At 38.5% G+C, this 23,590-nt stretch overlaps 1 protein-coding gene across 1 annotated transcript in view; it reads left to right on the top strand.

The window, feature by feature from the left end:
* Positions 1-23,590, top strand: part of COL4A1 (collagen type IV alpha 1 chain) — a 120,181-nt gene that overhangs the window by 70,740 nt on the left and 25,851 nt on the right. Inside the window, exons 11-34 of the mRNA XM_015621928.3 lie at positions 494-529; positions 1,063-1,104; positions 2,710-2,799; positions 3,389-3,424; positions 3,564-3,623; positions 5,604-5,648; positions 5,869-5,922; positions 6,398-6,439; positions 7,605-7,698; positions 8,384-8,419; positions 9,943-10,107; positions 11,981-12,076; positions 13,204-13,287; positions 14,010-14,080; positions 17,119-17,310; positions 18,140-18,308; positions 18,662-18,754; positions 18,849-18,953; positions 20,469-20,566; positions 20,870-21,020; positions 21,356-21,469; positions 21,860-22,027; positions 22,576-22,665; positions 23,251-23,400. Coding sequence (XP_015477414.1) covers positions 494-529; positions 1,063-1,104; positions 2,710-2,799; positions 3,389-3,424; positions 3,564-3,623; positions 5,604-5,648; positions 5,869-5,922; positions 6,398-6,439; positions 7,605-7,698; positions 8,384-8,419; positions 9,943-10,107; positions 11,981-12,076; positions 13,204-13,287; positions 14,010-14,080; positions 17,119-17,310; positions 18,140-18,308; positions 18,662-18,754; positions 18,849-18,953; positions 20,469-20,566; positions 20,870-21,020; positions 21,356-21,469; positions 21,860-22,027; positions 22,576-22,665; positions 23,251-23,400 — 2,281 coding nt within the window. The remainder of the gene's footprint in view (positions 1-493; positions 530-1,062; positions 1,105-2,709; positions 2,800-3,388; positions 3,425-3,563; positions 3,624-5,603; positions 5,649-5,868; positions 5,923-6,397; positions 6,440-7,604; positions 7,699-8,383; positions 8,420-9,942; positions 10,108-11,980; positions 12,077-13,203; positions 13,288-14,009; positions 14,081-17,118; positions 17,311-18,139; positions 18,309-18,661; positions 18,755-18,848; positions 18,954-20,468; positions 20,567-20,869; positions 21,021-21,355; positions 21,470-21,859; positions 22,028-22,575; positions 22,666-23,250; positions 23,401-23,590) is intronic.

Genomic DNA, 23,590 nt, shown 5'->3' with positions numbered 1-23,590 from the left:
TCCAGGCTTCATGTTCAGCCTTCTGAACTCTGCCATGGCAGAAATTCCTGGGCAACATGAGGTTTCAGTATCAGCTGCTCCTACAGCCCTCTTCTCTTCTTGCATGTTTGGAGGGTATTTTTGTGGGGGAGAGACTGTAACTGTTGGTCCTCCTTTTCTTTCTTCCACAATTTAATTTATAGAAAATAAACTATATACCAAGCATCCCTAGCAAAATTCAAATGTTTGCTGAGGTTATTCTTATGGGTAGCAGCACTGAGTATTAATGCAGAAGCACATTATCATCTGTCTGTTATTATAATAATTAATGAGATATCTTAGATTCCCTTTGCTGCTATTTTTTATTCTAAGTTTTGAATAATGCACAGCAAGAGCAAAATAAAATTACTGGGTTTAATGCAAAGATCTGCCTTTTTGCTGTTTTCATAGAATAAGGCATTATTCCACTTAGTGTACTCTATACATGTGCATGCTAAAATATATTGTCTTGTAGGGTCCCCCAGGGCCACCAGGACTTCCAGGCGAGAAGGTAAGACTCTTTAATATAAATAATAAGTCCATTTGTTTATTTTTTTTGCATACCAGATCCTCAAAGCTCTGGAAACTAATGGTCCAAAAGGTGTGGGCTTTTTTTATACCTTGGGATCTATTTCTGTGTCTTAGTGAACATCATAAAGAGAGATTTTTACCACTTTTCAAATTTGTCTTGCTCTCACTTGATCAAATTAGTAGTAATTACAGAATTCTATGGTTATTTGAATTAATTTTAAAATGTCAATATTTTCACTGAAGTGTTGGGTAAAAGAGCATATTGACAATGAAATTGTCTGATGAATTTCAATCAGTTTTTTCACAAGTTGCTGTGACACAGGGCTTTAAAAACAGCAGGGAAGTTAGGACATGATTATTTATCTGTTTCACACATGCACTTAAAAGACATACTCTGTCTTTTATATTCTCCCTTAGCATTTGAGGAGTACATAATACCTTCATAAGTTTATATATATGCATGTATGCACTGCAGAAAAGAATTGACTAAGTGTGTGTAATTTACATTTTCAGGGCTACATGGGCTTGGGGTTTCAGGGTCCCAAAGGTGAAAAGGTAGGTCACTTGTGAACTTCTAGAGAACAACTGTCAGAAATATTCTTGATACTTTGTTTGAAATAAAGAAAACCCTTGAAATCAATCAATGGAGAAAATAAACGCTATATTGGAAGATTTGAGTAAATCTGTAACTTACACCTAAATGAACAAAAGTCATTAGCGGCTACAGACTTTTTTAATGGTGATGTTACACCTGACATTAATCTAGGTCACCATCCTGTTTCCCAGCTGTGCCTGGAAAGCTACTTGAATTTGCAGTAGGCAGATCTGGAAACATTTATTTTGTATATTAGGACTCACCATGAGATTTTTTTAAAATCAATTTAGTTCTAAGGGATGAGAGTTGATGTGCTGTTCAGAATGACCTGAATTAATTGCTGTAGGACTCTAAGGTCTGTCTGCCTTACTTTGGTTTGGTAATGCACACATTTGAGGCAGATCTTTCAGCTGTCTCCTTTTATTGTGTTTTGACACAACCAGGACGAGGTTTCAGAGCACACAGAGTGGTTTACTTTTGAATGAATCTAAGCTAAAAGATGTGCTCCAGGATCCCATTTATTCTCTCAATCAAATCTCATCAAATGGGAGGTAATACATGTTGGCTTTAATCTGTTACCTCTCACACTAAGAGGTCTCGGCTTAAAGTTCCTTATGTTGTGTTTCTGGGAGCCAAGAACTGCATGCTTTCAAGGGCTAGTCAGTAAATTCATAATGTGTCTGAGCACTTCTCCAGAAGCTTTTCATGAGTGTCATTGACTGAGGGCTTTTGAGGTATAAGTAAATTATATTACTTAGGTAGGTTTTTGTGGTTTTTTTTTTAAACTGCCACTTTATTAATAGATTTTGAGTCAATATTCCTAATGAATAGAATTTTTTGCAACATGACACGGTGTTGAAATGAATTTTTTATCATGAAATGTATTGAAAAATGTTGGAGAAGATGACATAGAAGTGTGTGGAGATTTCCTGGACTCCTCAGGTTTGTCTTCAGCAAAAGATAAATGATGTTGTGCATTACTGATAGAAATTTATGCAGAATTTATGCAGTCTTTTCTGAGGTGTTTTACTGTTAAAGATAGAGCTTTTGCACTGTAGAGAGAGGTGAGGCTCTGACCCTGCAATGGACACATGCATTGTAAAAAGTCATCCACAGTCATCATCTTGAAGCTGGCCTTTGTGGACCTCTATAAAGCTTTTGGAACTGTAAACTCTGAGTAACATTTTCCTTTAGCCATTGACTTTCTGCACCTGACCTCTTCCCTCCTAATTTCCTTCCTCCTGAAGGAGGCACTATAAAACTTTGATACTATTGCTGTAAATACTTAGATATGTTTGTGATATTTGCTATTAATCAATTTCCACCTCAAGAGTACATTCAGAAATCTTGCTTCAGGGCAGTCTCTGTTGATAGCCAGTTACACAGTGGTGACTTCTGTAAGCCTTCATTTCACTGATTTTGCTGAAAAAAGGATTTAAAAAAAAACTCATTTAGCTGTATTTTTTTAAAAAGTGCTAGTTCTCTTTAATGTTACTGGTCTTAACCATATTTGATCTCAGTGTCTTTCTGTTTTCAATGGACAATTCTGGATTTGCTATTGACAGGGAGAACAAGGGGTAAGGGGCCCCCCAGGACCCCCAGGACCAGCACCTCATATGAAGGAAAAAGGGAGTGAAATCATAAAGGGAGAAAAGGTGAGATGTTAAATGATTAAACTTCTTGTACTTTTCATTAAAATATAATCAATAGGAATTAGCAAATAAAAGTGAAACAGGAAAAAGAAAATACAAAGTCAGAGCAAATTTTTCAAAAGATTTCTACCTGTTTTACTTCATGGATTAATTTTAATTTTCATTCTAGAAGTCTCTCTGAAAAGTTTATGATAGATGGTAAATGCATCAATAATTGCACAAATAAGTAAGCAGCAGATGACTTTCTGAGGAAGGAGGATTGATAAGGATAGCATATAGTAAAAATATTCTGAGAGCTTGAAATAAGTAGCATGTACTCAACTTTTCATATACGCATTAGTGAAATCTTAGTGCTAATGATTTTTTCAATTACTGAATTAAACAGTTGAAGCAATATATACTAGTAAAATAAATTAGCTTAATGGATTCACGTGTGACGTTTGTCTAATTCTTGCACATCATACTATTAGGCACAGTTCTTGAAATGGAGGATTAAAGGTGCTTTTGCTGAAATGAACAATTATTTATAACCTAAATGAATAATGATTAAGTTTTTGTTTACTAATTTACATTTTTTCAATAATTTCATTAGGGTGATCCAGGCGAAAAGGGCGAACAGGGAATCCCAGTGAGTATTATTATTTTACTACTATAAAAATGGTAAAGACTCTGATAATGGCACTGAATATCTTTATACCTATTAGATAAAAGAAAACACACTTTGGAATTTGGCAGTATTTTTAATCTGGTGAGTATTTATTTTCCAGGGATTGCCAGGTTCAGGTTTCAAAGGAGACAAGGGTGAGCCTGGGAAGCCTGGTCCACGTGTAAGTATATTCAATTTTATCAATACCTTAATTGAAGTTATTGTATTTTTTCCATTAGCTAATTAAACTTACTAACCATTAATTAAACCACAAATTTGTTATATTTTAAATAAGCAAGTTTTGCTGTTGGACAGGTGTACAATCAAGGTAGAAGTAACATGTGGTAACGTTGGTGTGTAATATTTTAGATAACTAAAGACATTTAATAGTAGCTTGCAGTGCTGAAGATGAAGGCAAAACTCCCATTAATCCAAATTGATGAAAGATGAAGTCATTCCAGAATGGAAGGAGAAAGCAAAGAAAAAAAATTACTCTATAGTAGTGACTAGTGAGGATATAGAACTTCTCCATGAGTCATGCTGTATCTTTCATAGCTGAACAGCTAGAAAAATTGTACTTTTTTCTACATCCAAATGTGTTATATTGCATGTAAATGTATGTAAGGTATTCCAAGGAATTCTAAATTTCTCAAGGTGTGGGTCTTCATAAACTGTTAGGCACAGCACATCTATAGGCATTTGATTTTACTTCAATCTGAAAAGATAAAATCTCCCTTTCTACGATGCTTCAAAGTCAAACGTTCTATTAACTTTTCAGTAAAGTTATGTGACAGGATTATCTTTTCTATTACATATGTATTTTTACTCTTACTGTAAATGAGGGCTTGAAGCTGGAGGAATAGAGACATATTGGCTTAGAACTTTTTGAGGAAACCAGAACAGACGAATTTATCAAAAATATAGTTTTCAGTTTCTGCAGAATTCCTTGAACAAAGTTTCTAAGATATTTTATATATAATTGTTCAGGAAGTCATAGCTACTTCTGAAATTAAGCTAAGCCTTGAAAGATGAACAGATGTTACAATCTGATATTCTAATTTGATAAAATTAAACCATATAATTAATTATGATCACAGTGTATATTTGAAGACTCTCTTGACTTTGCAGATCACAGTTTTAATTAATCTTTAAAAATTACTTGTAACCCTTCATTATAAGAGAACATAGCTGCACACCGCAATGGTGGTGGCCTGTTCATGTTTGTTCTACCATTTTTGTCCTTCAAATATGCTGTCTAAGACAATATTTTTTGACCTAAACTGATGGGATTATTTTTTAGACTGAATTACATACACTGTTACTTTGTGTATTAAGTATCTTCATTTCCTTGGGTTTATGGGACAAATTCATATTGCTTATGCTACACATACAATCTAAGCACTGGGGCACCAAATGAGAGCCAGCCTCCAGTGGATCAGGGTACAAGCTGATGTCCCAGTCCTTTTATGGTGCAGAGGAGAAGGAGGAAGGGAAAATGCTGAAAAGTAGGTTTGTCCATCTAGATCACTTATCAGGTGATGACTGTTGACTACTTCGAGGGAATCTTGTGTTCTTTGTAGGTTAACATGGAGATCTAATCATTGTGATTTTACTCTGGAGGAGGGAATTTTGACTTCTAGCGTATCATCTGCCTTATGATTTGAATTTCAGTGTGAGGGAAGTGGAATTACCACTACATTACCACACAATCTCCAAGGAGAGCCACTCTCCAAGCCTTCTGCTGAAACTGAATCACTGAATATCTATGCATAAATGTCTTGTGAAGTATATACTCTTCAGAGTGTGTATATAGAAAGGGATTGTTGTGAAGGAAAAAGATGGATCTGGTTCTAGTTTCCTGTGCTGTAGATATATTTTGTCTGGAAGACTCTGTGACAGGGTCTGTTATGTGACAGGTATGTTATTTCTGAATCTGGGAGTGGATTTGCAGGATTTTATTTAATATGATGTCTTGGAGGGTGCTGGGTAATACAAGCATTACGCATATTTACCATTTGTACCCTCTGCTCTGTTAGCTGCATTAGCACACTTTGCAATATTCATTGCAATAGTGATAATTTCGTTCTAGTATTCCATGCACTGTATTTAGAAATCTCATGTATGTGGTTGTTAAAGCAGAGTGAAACTTGGTGTTTTACAGGGAAAGCCTGGAAAAGATGGTGAACCAGGACTGAAAGGAGAACCCGTATGTATTTTACTCAATTTACAGTACTGTTCCTTACATTCAAAACAAAGAGCTGTCTGTGTATTATAGACAGTTGATGTTTTCTAGCCTTCTGAATTGTTTATTTGAAGTTGTTGCTTTCAGTGAATTTGTGAGTTTTAAAATTTTTAAACTTTGCTGCTGCCATATTTAGAGATCCACCTATATTTGTTTCTTCTGGTTTCACTGTCTTCTACACAAGGGTTTGCCTGGAGGGTTTGGGATTCCAGGACGGCCTGGGGATCCTGGCACCAAGGTGAGTAGTAGCAGCTTTTGCTTCCCTTCACACAAAATGAGTTAATAGCTTTTGTGGTGTGTTCATTGATTGCATTAAAGCAATGAATGCACATAAAGCAATATTAATTGAATGTTGCTAAGCTTTATGTCATCATCCAGAGACTAGGAGAAGCCAAAATGAAGGTAGTGTAGTTACCTCCAATTTAGATCTCTTATCTGTGTTGATTAATACAGGCTTTATTTTCACAAGCTCTTTGTCCAGCCAGCATGGGTATAAATGTACTTCCCTAAAACCTCCAGTTTCTTTTCAAATAGTGCAAACCAGTACAGGCTTGCGAACCAATTACTGCTGCTGGTTAATACAGCATTCCAGGTAATTACCATGTGGATGTTGTTTGAATCTGTAATCAAAGTGTTCATTTGTTGAGGAAATCTGATTTTGTTAGCAAAAAATTCTTATCTGGATTTAAAACATAAATTCTGTTTTGATTTAGGGTGACAAAGGGGAGCGAGGTTATCCAGGACCTCCAGGAAGAGTAAGTAAAATAAATTCATATTTCATTTTAAACTTAAAAGAAAAGCAAATTAAATTTTGTGAAAGTCAAAGTGCTCAAACAATGAGGAAAAAAAGAGATATTATGTGTAGTCTGATCTTGTTCTCTTCAGTCATGTCCATATTTTCCCTTAATGGAAGCAAAAGTTGGGTTCAGTTATTTATGTTTGAAATTTGGGAAAGGAATCCTCAAAGAATATGAATTTCAAGTGTTTTGGACTGTGAATATTATATACATTGCTAATCACTACACAGTGACAGTTCCAAAGAGTAAATGTGTCCATTTCACATCTGGGAGCTAAGCACCAGACAGCTGCTCACTCACTCATGTCCCTCCTCAACATGGGATGGGAAGGAGAATTGGAAAAAGCTAAAATTCATGAGATAAGAACAAGTTATTAATAAAAATAAAGTAACTACTAGTAGTAGGTAGTAGTAATAATTATGAAGAAAAGGGAGATAACAAGAAGAGAGAGAGAGGACTAAAACCTGAGGAAGACAAGTGATGCACAGTGCAGTTGCTCACCACTTGCTGACCGATGTCTGGTGAGGCCCTGAGCAGAAATTGGCCCTTATACACAAGAAGAAATCAGGGGAGAAACTTACGATTCTTTTAACACTTCATATAAAGACTAGGGTTAGTCAGGAACAAATAGATGATTAATGGCACTGCTTCCCAATTATGGGAACAAATTCCCAACATCTGCTAATTTGGTTTGGAAAATTGTACATACTCCCTGAACACTGTATTGTAAATATTAGCATCCTATATACTGAGCTCAGATTAATGTTAGCAGAAATTGGCAGAACATAAGATTTAAAATAAAAGGTAATACAAACCTAATGGATCAGTGCTTAGACCATGTTAAGGTTTTCTGGCATCCTTTTTGAGGAAGATGCTATAAAAGCTCTCCACTTAATTGCAATTCATTGCAATTGCAACTTCACTGCAATTGATATGAAGGCATTTGGGTAGAATTAATTTTCTCTAGTAATTCCTCAGCAGCTACAAGCCTCTCACTTGCTGAAATTGCCAGTATAATCAAAACTGCTGAAAATTGTCAATAAAACTAAAATGGCCATCAGATGAAGCTGGGGGAAATGTGATGGCTCAGTTCTATGTTTTTGATCTGTGTCCTGTGATTTAGATGATAGATGCTGGACCAATAGATACCTTTGGTGAAAAAGGAGACCCTGGAGTTTCAGGTTTGCCTGGACTGAAAGGTCAAAAAGGTGAAAAAGGTATGTATTTTGTCTTGTCTTTTTAATTGAGTTATACTTTTAGTTTTCTCGCTAAAGGAAATTAAAACTGTACGATCTGTGCTCAGGATATCTAATTGTACTATCTGTGCTCAGGAACTCTATATGACAGTGTTATTTTACAGTTATTTAATTGTTTTCAGGTTATTATATTTTGTAGTAGCTTGTGGGACACTTCTGGTTCTCAACATAACTAAGATTGCCTTTCAGTTATAGGTGAAAAATTATAAACTGGGGTCAGTTTTTAGGGCAGTTAAATAATTCAACGAGATTATCTAAAAAGTATGGAAAACAACATGAACATAAGGAGGGTAATTAATGCAGAGAATCTTGAGACTCCTTTGTAGAAGTCAGTAGCTAATTTTTTATGCTAAGATTGGCTTGCATATTTTTAAAAAGTCTTCAGTAAACAGAGAAAATCAAGCATTTCCCTCCCCATTTTCCCCATTACAGACATTAGCTAATTAAAGAAAAATCACTGGGGAAGTTGGCACACAGCAGCATTTCTCTGAATGTGCTTCTTGAAGATATATATAGGTTATTTAGCTTCAAATTTGATTCAGAATGTGAATATGCATGAATGTGAATGTCAATTATATCTCCTACAAGCTCACTTTCACTGGCATTGCAGAATTCATTGCCTAATTGAGACCTTCTCTTTCTAAAGGCTTCCCTGGTGCACAAGGAATCCCAGGACCTCCAGGTATGAAATTATGACTACTGATTTTTTCACATTTGTCATGTGTTCTTGGGTGTAGAGTCCTGAGGGATATTCTCCTTAGCTGCTTTCAGTCACTGCCTGACTTTTTGAACACCCAAGCACTGACCTCTTCAGGGGTCTAATCATCCCTGCAGACCCTTCTCGAGATTGCTTTTCTCATGCCTCTGATGTGATCCAGCCTGGTTCTTTCTGTTCTATTCTGATAACTTTCTGCTGAAATTGAAAATGTAGCACACAGTACTCATCAGAGTATGACTCCATTGGGGCAAGAGGAGTTGTTAACTCTGAATGTGTGAGTGTCTGCACATATACCTGAGTGTGTGTGCTCATATCTAGATCTTTGTCTTGCTCTCACTTCAGCTCTGTATGTGTTTGTAGAAGTACAATAAAACAAAGTTTGTAGGAAGAAACAATTCTTACTCAATCAAAGTCATTCCTAAAGGCTTCCTGCTTTTTTGACTATGTGACTTGGTCTAATAAAAAGTATTTCTTTTGCCTACAAATGTTGCCTTTTTAAGAGCTTTAACATCTTCACATCCATGGTAACCCTGCTTTTATGCCTATAAGTACATGTACATGTGTTTGACCTACACTACAATATTTGCTTTTCAAAAATTAGGCAAATCATCTGTGGAAACCTGACACTTAACACATCCTGCAGTGATACTACCATTACCTTCTTTGCTTTCATTTTCTAAATGAAAGCTAAATATGAAATTAATGTGAGCCAGGTCAGATAGTTTCCAGGAAATTTTTCACAGGTTAGGGAGAAGATGCTACATAGAACAAGCTGTAATGATAGCTCTTACTCTGTAATTACCCTACAGAAATTGAGCTTTTTTGTGACTTCTATATCTTCCTGCAGTGTTGCAGATGACTCAAAATGTTTAAGTGGTCAAGTGCAGCGATGAGCTGTGAACTAAAATAAGCCATTAAAATATGAAAACCTATGTGACTGTACAAACAGTTGAAAGGATATCTTAACTAGGGTTTTTGGTAGTTGTTTAACTGCTTCTCTTTATTGGCTGTTTTTCACTTACTATTCTTACAAACCATTCTGGTTTGAGCATTCCTTAAATCTGCTAGCATTGTTGAGTACTTATTTACTGCAATTATCAGATATGCCCTCCCTTTCTAGATGTGCTTTAGATTTGGTTTGTTATTAGGTTAAGAAGTGTGTAATAGTTTCTAGGTGGAATAGCTAACTCCACCCTTGACACTATTTACTACCCAACAAAAGTGAGTCCAACTAAATGTCAGAAGAGCACTTGATACAGAGGAGGTGTGTTTCTCTAGGGACCTAACAGAAATGAGTTTCTCTCAGCTGTAGTGAGTATACAAACTTGATTTTGTATAAATCACCAATAATTAAAATACAGTCCCTTTTTTCTTTTGCACTAACATTTCTCCATTTCTCTCTAAAACCCTGTGAAAGTTAATATGGTTGATAATGTTGCTGTCTTTTCACTTGTCATTTTTACATGTATGTTTTACTCTGTCCAAAGGTCGACCAATTCCAGACAGGGTAGGATCACCCGGTGTCCCTGGAGAGAGAGGTGAAAAAGGTGAAAAGGGTTCTCCGGGATACCCTTCACCTGGAATCCCTGGAAGAGATGGGTTCCCAGGTCCCCCTGGGTTGCCTGGCCCACCAGGACCTCCTGGCATAGCAGGTAGGTAAAACCCTTGGTTGGTTTCCACATTGAAGACTCATAATGCACATTAAAAAAAGCAAAAAGAGACAAGATTATAAAAGCTATTATCAGGATTCATCTGTGTCATGGAAGAAACATATCTGAGTTGTTGATGAAACAAGTAAAAGCTGTTGTACAGTGCAGGAAGCCATTTGTTTCCTTACTGGGAAAGGACAAGGATCCTTTGCTAAATAAATAATTCTAAGATTTTTAGAAAATTCATCATGAATTGTTAGACTGTAACCAAACAATTGATCTTAATTCACATTAATTTGTTCTGTGTCCCATTGTGCCACTGTAGTGATATTTGTATATTTTCAATTAAAAAAATAACAGGTACTAATACTGTTCTCAGCACAAAAGATAGCTGTTCAGTGTTACAAGTCTGCAGTACCAGTCTGTGTAACAGATTGAACAGGTGTGAGAACTGCAGTGTGAGGTACTAGTTAGCCAGAAGTTTCTATTATAAAATAAAATAATCTTAGACGAGAATGGGGTCATAAAAAGGTCTGGGTTGGAAGAAACCTTAAAGATAATCTGGTTCCAACCCCCCAACACAGGCATGGATGGCACCTCCTAGATCAGGGTAAACACCTGCTTTATGGAGTAAAAGAAAAGCCAGTAATGACAAGTATATAATAACATCTGTAGTAATAGTAGTAATGATAACAACAGTACACACAGTTTATTAGATTGTGATAAAGGAATTTTAAAGAGAAAAATGATTTTGCTCTGCAATGAAACAATAACCAAGTGCATGTGGAAGTTTTCCATGCTAAATAGTCTCTTACAATTAATGTTTAAACTCTGATAGAGAACTTTTGCTACAGGTGATACTGATATTGTGAGTTAAATTATCATTTCAACATCAGGAATGACATCCCTGTAACAATAGTTAAGGTACTTTAAAGCTATTGAAAGAAACATTATTCTCTCTGGAATTCCTAAACCAAAGATACTTTGTTCAAAAGCAGGGGAAGGTGTCTGGTTTGTTGCTGTGTTTGCCAGTGAAGCAGTTCAAAATCCAGCATGTAGAATATGGAATTAAATGGCTAAATCTTACATTTTCCTAGAAATAAGAGCAATTCCTATTTTTCATACAAATTATTTTCATTGCTTAATTCTACTTCTTCCCCAGATACTTCTTTAGCCTTCTTCAAGTACATAATAGGAAACAATTATTTTTCATTCTTTTTTTTTTTTCCAAACTTCACTTTAGCATTTTGACTACTGGCTTTGGCCAGAAAGATGTCATGTTATATTGGGTCAGATCCTGCATCATATCATCAAACAGAGCAAGCACTCATTATATTCTTATATCAAGCCTGATAAATATTCCCATTTGTTACATATTTCAGATCCTAACGTATGAGGTTTGTTTTCAGGGAGCTTGATCAGAGTGAAGAAGTTAAATAGATGTTGACAAGCTGCTCTTGCCTAGAAAGTTTCCTAAAATATTGAAAAGAGAAGTCAGGATACAAAAAAAGTTCGTAATGAATTTCTTCAGAACATCAATACTCTCCATTCTTCAGGGTCAAAACATCAGTTTTTCACCTGTGATACTTTTCCAAGGCAAAACTTAATATGAAAATAGATTTTATGTTGAAATTGTTTGTAACCTTATTATGGAAGAGCCTGTCTTTTCTCTGTAATTCTCAGGGTTTCTTAAGCAATGTATATGGAATAAGAATACAGAATCCCAGTCAAATTTTTCCAAGTAAATCAAATAAAGGAATAAAATGCTATCCTGACCATTTTTCATAGGCAACATTTCAGGTATGATATAAATGAAATCCTTCAATGGAAACTTGAGCTTGTCAAAACAATATTCTTTATTGCCATTTCATTTCAGATGGGATTGATCAGTGCCAGCAGGGAGAACCTGGTGCACCAGGTAGTCCTGGACTTCCAGGAAGAGATGGATTTCCAGGAGAGATGGGAGAGAAAGGTAATAATATTTTTAAGTGATTGTATTCTAATGCTCAGTAGCCTGGAGCTTGTGTATGTAGAGGCTGAGAAAATTAGGCTGGATCCAGAGGAATTGTACTCAAAGTTACTTAAATGGTTCATGGACATGGAAGATGTTTCTTGAATCTCTGGTGAGTAAAGGAGGATATTGTGTATTGAATTTACTGATACGAACTTCTCTTGGCCTGCTCATTGCTGGGAAGTGACAGAGGGTGACCAGGGCTTCAAGAGGAGCACAAAGGGTTGAATATGGCCCCATGAAGTGTAAACTGAGCTGTTCAAGGCAATTCAGGGTGTGAATTCTGACATGCACATTTAGAGAGAGGGAGAGGAGTTGAGAATGAAAATTGTTTAAGAATCATTGCCATGAGTGCAATTGAAGACAAAATTTTAGCACCTATAGACAACCTTAGGCCGGACCTTAGGAAGAAGTTCTTCACAGAAAGAGTGGTTGGGCATTGGAAGGGGCTGCCCAGGGAGATGATGGAGTCACCATCCCTGGAGATGTTTAAGAGAAGACTGGATGTGGCACTGAGTGCCATGGTCTGTTGACATGGTGATGTTTGGTCATAGGTTGGACTCAGTGATGGCAAAGGTATTTTCTGACCTAACTGTGATTCTGTAAATAGGACTGTCAACCATATGTTTAAGTAGCATTGACTAAATGAATATTTAAGAAAAAGACCTGCACTCATTTACATGGTGGTTGCTCCATTCTTCTCTCATTCTGTTCACTGTTTTTTTGTAAAATTACAGTGACTGTAGAAGTTATCCTTTTTCCTCTTTAATAATTTTGTTTTGTCTGTACCCACTGAACATTTCTTATTTATCACCCTCTTCAGCCTGGTCCCTTTTAACCATTCTCTTGATTATTAAAACTAGGATAGGAGTTACATTGATTCTCCTGCCATTCCCTTAAAAAATTTAAAAGAATTTTGAACATCAACTTGCTAATATTTTCTCCTTGAAGCATGGAATTAGAAGTAGCAATTTATTTAAATATTAAATTTAATATTTAAATATTAAATTGACATTTGCCCTGAATCCACCTGCTTGCAGTTGTCTTGAATCTTTTTGTTCATGTGCTTTGTTGTTTTCTTTTTTCAGGTGACAAAGGTGAAGCCTGTGCCTTGTGTGATAAAGTAGGACCTCCTGGACTTCCAGGACCACAGGGACTGCCAGGTCCAGCAGGTAAAAACTCCTTAATTACCCAAGAATGAGCTGTGTAGGCTAAATTCTAAAAAAAAACCAGCATACATGATAAAATTAATTACATTTTGTCCCACTAATCAAATTGTGAAAAAAAAGAAAGGATTAATGAAAGGAAGGTGTCATGGTCCTATTTTTGTCCTGATGCCAAATTTCCAATACAATCAACCAGAATTATCAGGGAAGCAGAAACTGGCCACAGTGAAGGGTCTTTGCAAATTGTGGCTCAAATATTTTCACAGTGAGAAATAATGTGGGAACAATTTGCCTATGTGCCCAGGCTTGACAGTAGCCCATACAATTGTTTCCAATTGCAGACCTAAATTTTGTGGCCCAAAAAGAAAAGTATTTTTTTGCTACCATATGAGAGAAGTGCTTCATGCCAAAAATTGTATTATACCTAATGTTTGTTCTAGTGCTGTTCAGAAAAATGAGTGTAGTTTAGTTAGTTTCAGTGCTGCACTGGTTCCATGAATTGGTAAATTCATTCCCAAGTCAAATAAATCATCAACTTCCAAGTTTATAAATGCAGGCTTGCAACACAAGTGCATGAATCAAGACAGCTTCACTGGCTTCAGCAGCATTATGCTGGAATTGCTGGGAATGGAATGAGACACTTTAAAAGGGATCACAAAGAATTCACATACAGTGATCTATTTGTAAAAGCATGTAATACACTAATCTATATTTTTCTCTCTGGAAAGGTTTTCCAGGACAAGCGGGTTTCAAGGGTGACAGAGGCTTACCTGGACTTGATGGCCTTCCAGGGGTGCCTGTAAGTAGTGCTTTGCCAAATACTACATGTCCTACTAGGGATGTGATCAAAAAACATGTGATGGTCAGTGTATCAGTGTGGTTGTGTAACAGTTCTGTTTAAAAACAAACAAACAAAAAGGATGAGAAACCCCAAAAACAAACAAGAAAACCCCCAAACAAAGAAAGAAACCCCAAACAAACCCAAATAGTGCACTGATATGATAAAATTAGGGTTAACTATGCCTAATTAAGTAGGAAGAAGTGGGTTTGAACTGTAAGAGCTAAAAAAGAGCTGTTAGATATTGGTTATACTTCTGAGTTTATCAGTCATAAGAACTCAGCAGGACACATGACCTTCTGCATGAGTAAGCTGAGCAGTGGAGCTGCTAAAGAGTAGGATTTCTCAGGAAACAGATGCAGGTATTCCCTGATCTTCTTATGAATAGTTCCAATAACACTTTGCTGTTGAGTACAAATATATTGAGAGAGAGACAGTGCCATCTAGTGTAGTGTAAGCAATGTAATGTTAGTATGCAGCACACTGTGCCAGTTTTGCTGAATTTTGAATCATAGAATGAGAGAAAATGCTGAGTTGGAAGAGGCTCATCAGGGTCATTTGGTCCAACTCCTGGTCCTGTGAAGAACATCCCAAGCGTACCATGTGCCTGAGAGAGTTGTCCAAATGCTTCTTGAACTCTGTCAGGCTGTTGTTGTGACCAACTCCCAGAGGTGCCTGTTCCAATGCTCAACCACCCTCTGGATGTAAAACCTCTTCCTGATACCCAATCTAAACCTCCTCTGACTCAGCCTCACACTGTTTCCTCAAGTTCTGACACTGGAAGAATTCAGTGCCTGCCCCTGCTCGTCCTCCCATGAGGGGGTTGTGGACTGATTTGAGGTCTCCCCTCAGTCTCTTCTTCAGGCTGAACAAATCAAGTGACATCAGCTATTCCTCATATGGCTTTCCCTGAAGACTCTTCACCATTCTTGTGGCCTTCCTCTGGATGCTCCCCAATAGTTTAATGTCTTTTTTATATTGTGGCACCAAAGGTGAGGCTGCCCCAGCTCAGAGCAGAGCAGGACAATCCCCTCCCTTGCCCACTGGCCATGCTGTGCCTGATGCTCCCAGGACAGGGTTGGCCCTCCTGGCTGCCAGGGCACTTCTAGCTCATGTTCATCTTGCCATTGACCAGGACCCCCAGGTCCCTTTCTGTGTCACTGCTTTGCAGGATCTCATTCTCTGCTCTATCTATTCAGGATTGCCCCATCCCAGGTGCAGAATCTGGTACTTGCCCTTGTGCAAGTGATTGCTTCTCTGATTTGTTGAGGTCTCTCTACAGGGACATTCTGCCCTAAAGGGAGTTGACAGCACCTCCCAGTTTATTGTGATTGGCAGACTTACTTAGTATTCCTTCCAGTCCTGCATCCAGGTTGTTAATGAATATTTTGGGAAGTGTGTGCAGTGTGTTCTGTAAAACACAATTAGTAAACAGGAAAGTTAAATACTTTTGAAGAAATAAAGGAAAGCTGTGGAAGTGAATAGCATCCTAATAAGATTACTTGTAAATTATGTTGAGGCAGCACAACATGACTGTCAGAAAGGCCAGAAGCAGAACAGCTGTAACACTTGTCTAAAATGTAAGCCAAATGACTCCTGGATGAGCAGTGTACTGCCACACTACATTTGACCTTGTCAGAGTCTATGTAGGTGCCCCTATGGACACTGAGGATTGCTGTGAAAACCTATGTCAGCATTCATGTTCCTGTAGCATAATGTGGGTTTTGACACCATTCCTAGTGTGAGTAGACTGAGTCTTCCTGGACCTCTTCTCCCCAAAGGTGCCTGTTTCTATACAGCTGATCCTTTCTGGCAATGAACCTTCCCAGTGACATTCCTGTGCTCTGGCTTTGTCACACACTGAGGTTAAGTGAGCTCCCTCTGTCAACAGTGGTGAGAGAGGTACCTTCAGAAGTAAAAAACCACAAACCATTTGTATGAATTCTTTACTCAATTTTTATTTATTACTTAATTTTTATTTATACTCCCTGGAGTATAAATAAAGCCTTGCTGCCTGAATTCAGCTAGTGACTGAGATGAATTCTTTACCTATTGCCACCAAAATAGATTGCATTACCCAGTGACTAAATGTACTAAAATATCAATGGGCTCCATGAAAGAAACAGTGGGAAAAAAATGAAGGACATTCTAAAGTATTTAAGCTTTTTTGTTGCCTGGCATTTGCCACACCTTTATGTTTTACTTTTATTGCCTCGTACGTGTTATTCATGTCTTTAATCAGACAAGGATTGGCTGCAGTTCTGAATGCTTTTGAGCTTGTTTTGCTCCACAAAGTTCAGCCAGGTGGTGATCCAGCATATGATTTAACTTGGAAAAATTACATAGAGGCTAGCCCTTCAAGCTGACATTGCTTACAGCCATGCCAGAACATCAGAGTCTGATTCAGAACACTCCAATGCTAATTGAAAGGTTACAATTGATCATGTTCTGCTTCAGGTTGTGGAGGGCACACATGAGCTGTACATAATGGACATTGCCCATGAAATTTGTTTTATTACCCAAATGAGTAGCTCTGAGTCACTAGAAATTATAGAGACTGTTCCTGTCAGAAAAGTTCATTCAGGTCCTAGAAAACATGTAGGGGAAAAATTGAAATTCTGGAAGTCCTGTAGGTATACCATTAGGTAGATAATTTCTTTCCAGAAGAGGTTACAAAACTATTTTCTGAGCATAGTATTCTGAAATTACCAACTGATTGTGTCAGCTGTTCAAAATCAATGAATATTAATAATGAAGGAACACATGTATTCACAGTATTCACATCTGGTGAATGTCATGAATAAACTACCCAAAGGAGAAGCTTTCTGCTTCCAAGATTGCTGTGTCTTGGAAAATACTCTCATTTGACCTCCTCAGTCAATGACTTGGTGGTTCCCTTGATTTGGATTTACACTTCAGTATCTGGAGGTTTGCTTTCTTTTGTATCAGTTAAAGGGTTTGTAGGGCAACTGATGACATCTGAATTTGTGAAATTTCAGGGGCCCCCCGGCGCTCCAGGACTTATGGGCAGCCCTGGGGCAAAAGGAGAACCTGGAGATTTTACTTATGATTCTATCCTGAAAGGCGAAAAGGGAGATCCTGGTTTCCCAGGACAGCCAGGCGCTCCTGGACGAGAAGGAAGACCAGGAAAAGATGGATTTCCAGGTCTTCAGGGTCCAAAAGGAGCAGCGGTATGTCTGTTTCTTTGAGTTTACATATTGTCCTACTGTGAGTTTATTTATGTTTACTTACTGTGCTATACATTCTGCCTTTCAGATCAGAATTTACATGCTTTTGTGCCCTATACATGCTTTATGTTTATTGGCCTCATTCATTTTTCCACATCTATTCCTTACCTTGAGTAGTACATTCTTCCTCAGAAGACAATTCCGTTCTCACTGGAAGTAGTGAGGAAGACAGTTCTTCAAGAACACACTATTTCAGAGCTAGGTTTTTCAGACCATTTCTTTTTATATGTCATGCAAATCTGACTCAAATGCATTCAGCATGGCTTGTTACTTTCAGGACTGCAGAGAAAAGGTTTGGATATGGACAGTAGTTTTACTCCTTTTTGCCTTTCACACAGCTTGATAGTGAGAACTAGTGTGAATGATTTAGCTGATGTTTGGAGATGATTGTACGAGTGCAGTTATCCAGGTAGAAATTGTGAGGACAAGATCCAAGTCTGTTCTATTCAAGTCTGCATATTTCTCTCTGGAGACAAATGCTTCAAAATCTTGCACTGATAGAATTCAGCTGATGTGGATATGGACCTGAATATGGAGCTCACCACTGCTCCCAGATCCACTACTGGAAACATGGCCTACATGCTAGATGTGATTTCCATGTGCTATTCTACACGGAACCTAGTTCTGTTTCCATTGAACTCAGTAGAAAAAATCTGCTTTCTTCAACATTACAGATACCTGTGCAAATCCCAGTTGCAAAATATTCAGACAGGATGATGTGTTCTGTCTTGCCAGCCAGGCAAGAAGTACACTTACACTTTCCAAAAATTAGGGTACAGCTGGCTTGAAAGGAGAACGTGGTCCCCCTGGCCAGCCTGGATTCCCTGGAGTGCGTGGTGAAAGAGGTTTTCCTGGCCCTCCTGGGATAGGTGCTGCAGGATTACCTGGTGAAAAAGGAGACAGAGGCTTTGCTGGAACCCCAGGTTTACCAGGACTTCCAGGTAATGCTATAATGTAAAAAAATATGAAAAAATAGTTTAAAATGATGCCCTTTAAATGGTACAGTGTCAGTATCAACAGAATTTAAGCCTGCAATTAAAACACTTTCTGATTTAAATCAGTGTTTGTTTTCAGCAGTATAATTGCAAATATTTTAGTGTTGTTTTCTTGAAGAATTTGCTAGGTGAAATGAGACGGTTTAGGTTCATCCTAGTTTTTTATGAATCTTGTACCAAAAAAAAAGTCATAACAAGTCACTTGTAATGGTATGGATAAACTGATAATGCTGTCAAGGTAAAACTCCCTTGTTTTATTTCATCAGTTCCTGCGCTCTGATATAACTTTACATTTACAGGAGCAAAGGGTGAAGCAGGACGAACTATATCACTCCCTGGACCTCCTGGGGCAGATGGCCTTCCTGGGCCACCTGGTTTCCCTGGACCCCAAGGTACAGCAGTCTGTTAATCTTTGATTATCAGGATGGTTCTGTTCCCCAGAAGTTAGCCTTTGTGTTAACATTTGTCTTGTTTTTATTTGCAAAGGTGACAAAGGGAATCCTGGGCTTCCGGGTATACCTGGCCTACCAGGAGAAAAAGGTGCTGTCGGGCAGCCAGGTATAGGGTTCCCTGGACCTCCAGGTCCCAAAGGTAAGATAAAGCTATCCATCTAACAAAGCTGGTGTAACTGGAGTGTGGATGGAGGCCTCCTGTGCCATCCAGCTGTAGCTGCTTGGGATTTGGGAGGTGCAGCTGAAGAAGCTCCCTTGCAAAAGTCAACCAACCCCACCGTGAGCATTCTTTTGATAGAGTTCAGCTCCACACTTACTGCACACTTGCTTTGTGTAGTGCAGTGGTGCACCTACAGACAGTGTCACAGCTACTGCCAGAATAGAGGGTGATATAGTACAGCATCTTACATTGCAGCAACTGAAGCTGCTGAGATGAGATTACCCTTCTGAGAGATGGAAAACTCTGTGTGTAGTTGGTCAAAATATTATACTGACGTAACTATAACAGTTGTGCTCCAGAACTTACAGCTCTGCTGAGTCCCAGACAGCTGAGAGTGGCTTGGTTAGAATTCCAGCTTACTCAACACAAGTTAGTCTTCCCTCCATTGTCAGAGTTAGCAAGTAGCTTGGAGGGAGTCTAAATGTTTTGGATTTTTTGAAGACATATTTCACAGTACTGCTGCTCATTTAGAATTAGATGACTGAAATTTCAGCAGCCACCTCAATCACAAAAATTCTTTTGTGTCTTCATTATTATTTCTTATGGTTCCACACACCAATGAACTGGGAGGGTCAGAAATTTAATAAGGAGAAAGGGCATATTTTTCTCTGTTACCATGTCTGGTTCCTCTGAGACTGCATTGGGACCTGAACAGAAAAGGCCCATTGTATCTGGAAAAGAATTGCTATACGCACTTTGATGCCAGATGAAAGAAATGACACATTAAATATATTTCTTTAAAGGAAAGAAATTTATTCCTTTAAAAGGAAAGTTTCTTCCATGAACTCAGCTCTGCCCAATGACATTCTGGGGTCTTAGCCTAAAAGCTGGATTTCTGCCTGCTTCATTTGAATTTGATGTGCATGTGCTGATGTTGAATGAGTGCTATCTTGAAGGGATTTGCAGAATGTTGTAGGTATTTCTTTTTGCACTCCTAAGGTGCAGTTCATGGGCTAGCTCTGGCATAGAAACCTTCTGTATGAAACCCACAGCAGGACATGTAGAACGTAGAACATGTCACAAGACATATACTGCACAAAAGGTGTTGATTCACAAGAGGACTTGTGCATCCCTCAGTCTGATGCCTAACACGTTAAGTTGCCTTTTCTGAAGAAAACTTTGGGAACCCAGTTTTGCAGGATGTTTTTCATAAGGGAGATGGGAGATGCACCCACAAGGCTATTTATTTAAGAGGAGACACTCAGCATTTATTTCTTCTGGGTGGCTGTTTCTCATCAGAAGCCAACTGAAGTCAGCACTTGAATCTTTGCTAGGACATTTGCATACTGGCATGCCTAGAAGTTTGACTACCCAGCTTTTTTTTAACATGTCCCTGTGAATAGTTCAGTTAGAGGCTTAAAGAAACAGCAGAAGTCAATTACAGACAGAGATAGCAATGTTGAGACTATTGCTTTGTTTTGCTTTGTTTTGTAGGTTTCCAAGGTCAGCCAGGCTCACCTGGTCTGCCAGGAACTCCAGGAACCCCTGGTCTGGATGGTTTGCCAGGAGTTCCAGGTTTACAAGGCCAAAAGGTAGATGCCAGCTGCTGATACTGTTATCTGTGACTCCCTGTGTTGATAGGAATATGTGCAAGGAACAACGTTTTAAAAGTTGGCCAAACTGCCTTTCATTTTGTTTCCCACTGTGCACACAAGGTGACAGAGTAGATGGATAAATGTTTAACATTAACACTTTCAAGGGGCTTACAGCTCTCCCCTGAAGTCATGTATAGAGGTCTATACATTAGCCCTGTATTACATGATTTAAATACATTTAATAAATGATTTATTGGTTTTGATCTGTTGATTCCTATTCTATTGTGTTTCTTTGGCTAGGGTGAACCTGGTGTAGGTCTGCCTGGCCCTAAGGGATTGCCAGGCCCCCCTGGCCCAGCTGGTATCCCTGGAGAAAAGGGAAATCCAGGACTGCCTGGTTTACGTGGCGAGCAAGGCTTTCCAGGCATACCTGGACAGCAAGGATTCAGAGGTAACATCACTGGAAAAATAAAGTTTTGTATTTGTATTTCTTTTCAAAGTCACTGCCCTGCAGATGCAGCAAATAGTCTATTCATCACTGAAATATCCTACTGATATCTTGGGGAATTGCCCTTTTCCCTTCTTGTTTTTTCCTACCACCCACCAGTAGCAAATGCTAACAGCAAAGAGCAGCCCTTATTCCAAACCCAGGCTTGGAGGTGTTGCTGGCTCTTGAGGTCTCCTTGGCCATGTGCTTCCAAAGCACCTTGTCTGACATCTTCAGCAAGCAAGATGTCAAACAGCATCAGAGAATGCTTGGTCTATATTTCTCCCGTCTCCCTGCAGGTGACCCTGGTCTCCCAGGTCTCCAAGGCTTGCAGGGCCCTCCAGGTGCACCGGGGCTGGGCCCTCCAGGATTGCCAGGACCTGCCGGGCAGCCGGGACCCCAGGGACCACCAGGTGAGAAGAGAATACTCCCATGTTGCTGTTCAAGAGCAGAATTTTAACATAAGTGCATAACACAGGTAAAAGTGTTGCTTGAGAACTTTTTGCAGTGTGAGGTTGATGGGGGGACATGCCAGTGGGCCTCCTCCATGTGGTTCAAAATGCAGGGCGAGGCCTTCTTCAGAGGATTGTTGGCATTTGGATTGGTCTTCTCTGGTCATTGGTGGGTAATAGATATAGGTTTAAAGCCTCTCTTAGGAAATTAGGACTGGTTCTGCTGTCTGCCTTTGAGTCTTCATCATGCCATGTAATTTGCGAGTCACAGGTGGACATGGTCAGATATGCTTATTAATGTTTTTCCTTGTTTTTTTTAAGGACTAACCCTGTATCTTCTGTTTTTCCTAGGATTTCCTGGAGTGAAAGGAGAAAGGGGCTTCCCTGGTGTCCCAGGTCTAGATATGCCAGGACCAAAAGGGGATAAAGGCAGCCCAGGCCAGCCAGGAGTCCCAGGCTCGGTGGGGTTACCTGGCCTGCCAGGTCCACAGGGGGCTGTTGGACTGAAAGGATCAGCAGGTAAACACCTTGTCCCTCAGAAATCAGCATCTTTGACAACTATTTTATTAAGCTGTAGTAGCACACCCTTTCACTTGGTTAGGAATTGATTGATTAAAGAGCCCAAGCTTGGGAAAATGCACAGACTGATGTCAGTAAAGCAACTCCGTGCACGTGACTGAGCTGCTGCTGAAGTCCTTTCATGGATCAAATCCAGCAGCTTGAAGGAACTAGCCTTTCTCCTGTAATAATGAAAGGGGATTATTCTGCACAGTTTTAGTGACAGAGTATGGTTTTAATAATGCCTTGGTTAATGACAGCATTGTTTGCTGTAATAGGAAGTTTTAAGAATTTGTCAAAAACCCATTACAAACTGTTTTTCTCTGGTTTTCGTAATACTGTTTTTTACTGTTGTTTTCTCTATTGGGCTGTTTTAGTTTAATCATCTTTGTCCTATTTTTCCTTAAGTAGTGCAACTCCTAATATGATAGGCAGTAAATAATTCTGTTTCTTGTACTTTACACTGCTTGCTTTATTTTTTTTTATTTACTCTTCTCCTTTGCCTTCAGGACCCAAAGGAGAAATGGGAGTTATGGGAACTCCTGGATTACCAGGAACTCCTGGACCAGTTGGAGATAGAGGGTTACCTGGTGAAAAAGGTAAGAGATTTTCTCAAAATAGAAAACATACCAAAAAAACAACAGCTTTTCCCCAACAGAAGTTGGGAAATAACCCAAGATAAGGAGTATATTTGGCCTAAGGCATATTTATGTCAAGTAACTTTCCTCCAAGTTAGAAATATTATAAAAAGCTATGTCCCAGGAGCCCTCATGTGTTTGGGCACCAAGACAATATTTTCTTCCATTCTTCAACAACATAATGGTTTGCTAGGTGTGGGGCTGCTATAGGTGTTACTCCAAGAAAAATACACTATTTGAAATTATTAAAAGCCAGTAGGAAGGTCTTAATTAAGAGCCTCAAATAATGCTCTGTATTACTGCCAAATTCCTATCCTTATTGTTTCAAGAATCTAAAACTAATGGCTGTGAAGTGGGAAAAATATGTCAACTTTCTGACAGAGCTATTGTGAAGTATATATATAAAAAATTCATAGCAGCTGTTCCAGAACGTGGTATTTGGTGGTCAAAGTCTCAATAAATAGCTCATTTAATTTGTTGTTGTCTACTAGATATTTTTGCAAAGTTTTGTATGACTCTATAACATTCAGTGTTGTCTCTTTATAGGTAGCCAAGGTTTCAAAGGTGTAATTGGACCACAGGGTGATCCTGGTGTTAAGGGAGATAAAGGTGAAGCTGGTCTCCCAGGAAAACCTGGAACAATAGACATGGACATGGTTAGCCTCAAAGGCCAGAAGGGAGATCAAGGAGAAAAAGGTAACTTTATTCTCTAACTGTGAGTAAGTGGAATTAACACTCATATACTACCAGGCAGCAGTACTTGGAATTCAGTTTTGCATTAATTTTAGTATTTCAAGTAAAATTAAAGGGTTTGACACAGCAAATATAGATACTTTCCTGGTGTTTGTCAACTCTATAAAAAAACAATTGATCACAGAGGAAAAAG

This window comes from Parus major, chromosome 1 (genome assembly GCF_001522545.3).
Source record: "Parus major isolate Abel chromosome 1, Parus_major1.1, whole genome shotgun sequence".
Lineage (NCBI taxonomy): Eukaryota > Metazoa > Chordata > Aves > Passeriformes > Paridae > Parus > Parus major.
Note: the sequence above shows the minus strand (reverse complement) of the source record. Positions and strands in the feature narration are given on the sequence as shown.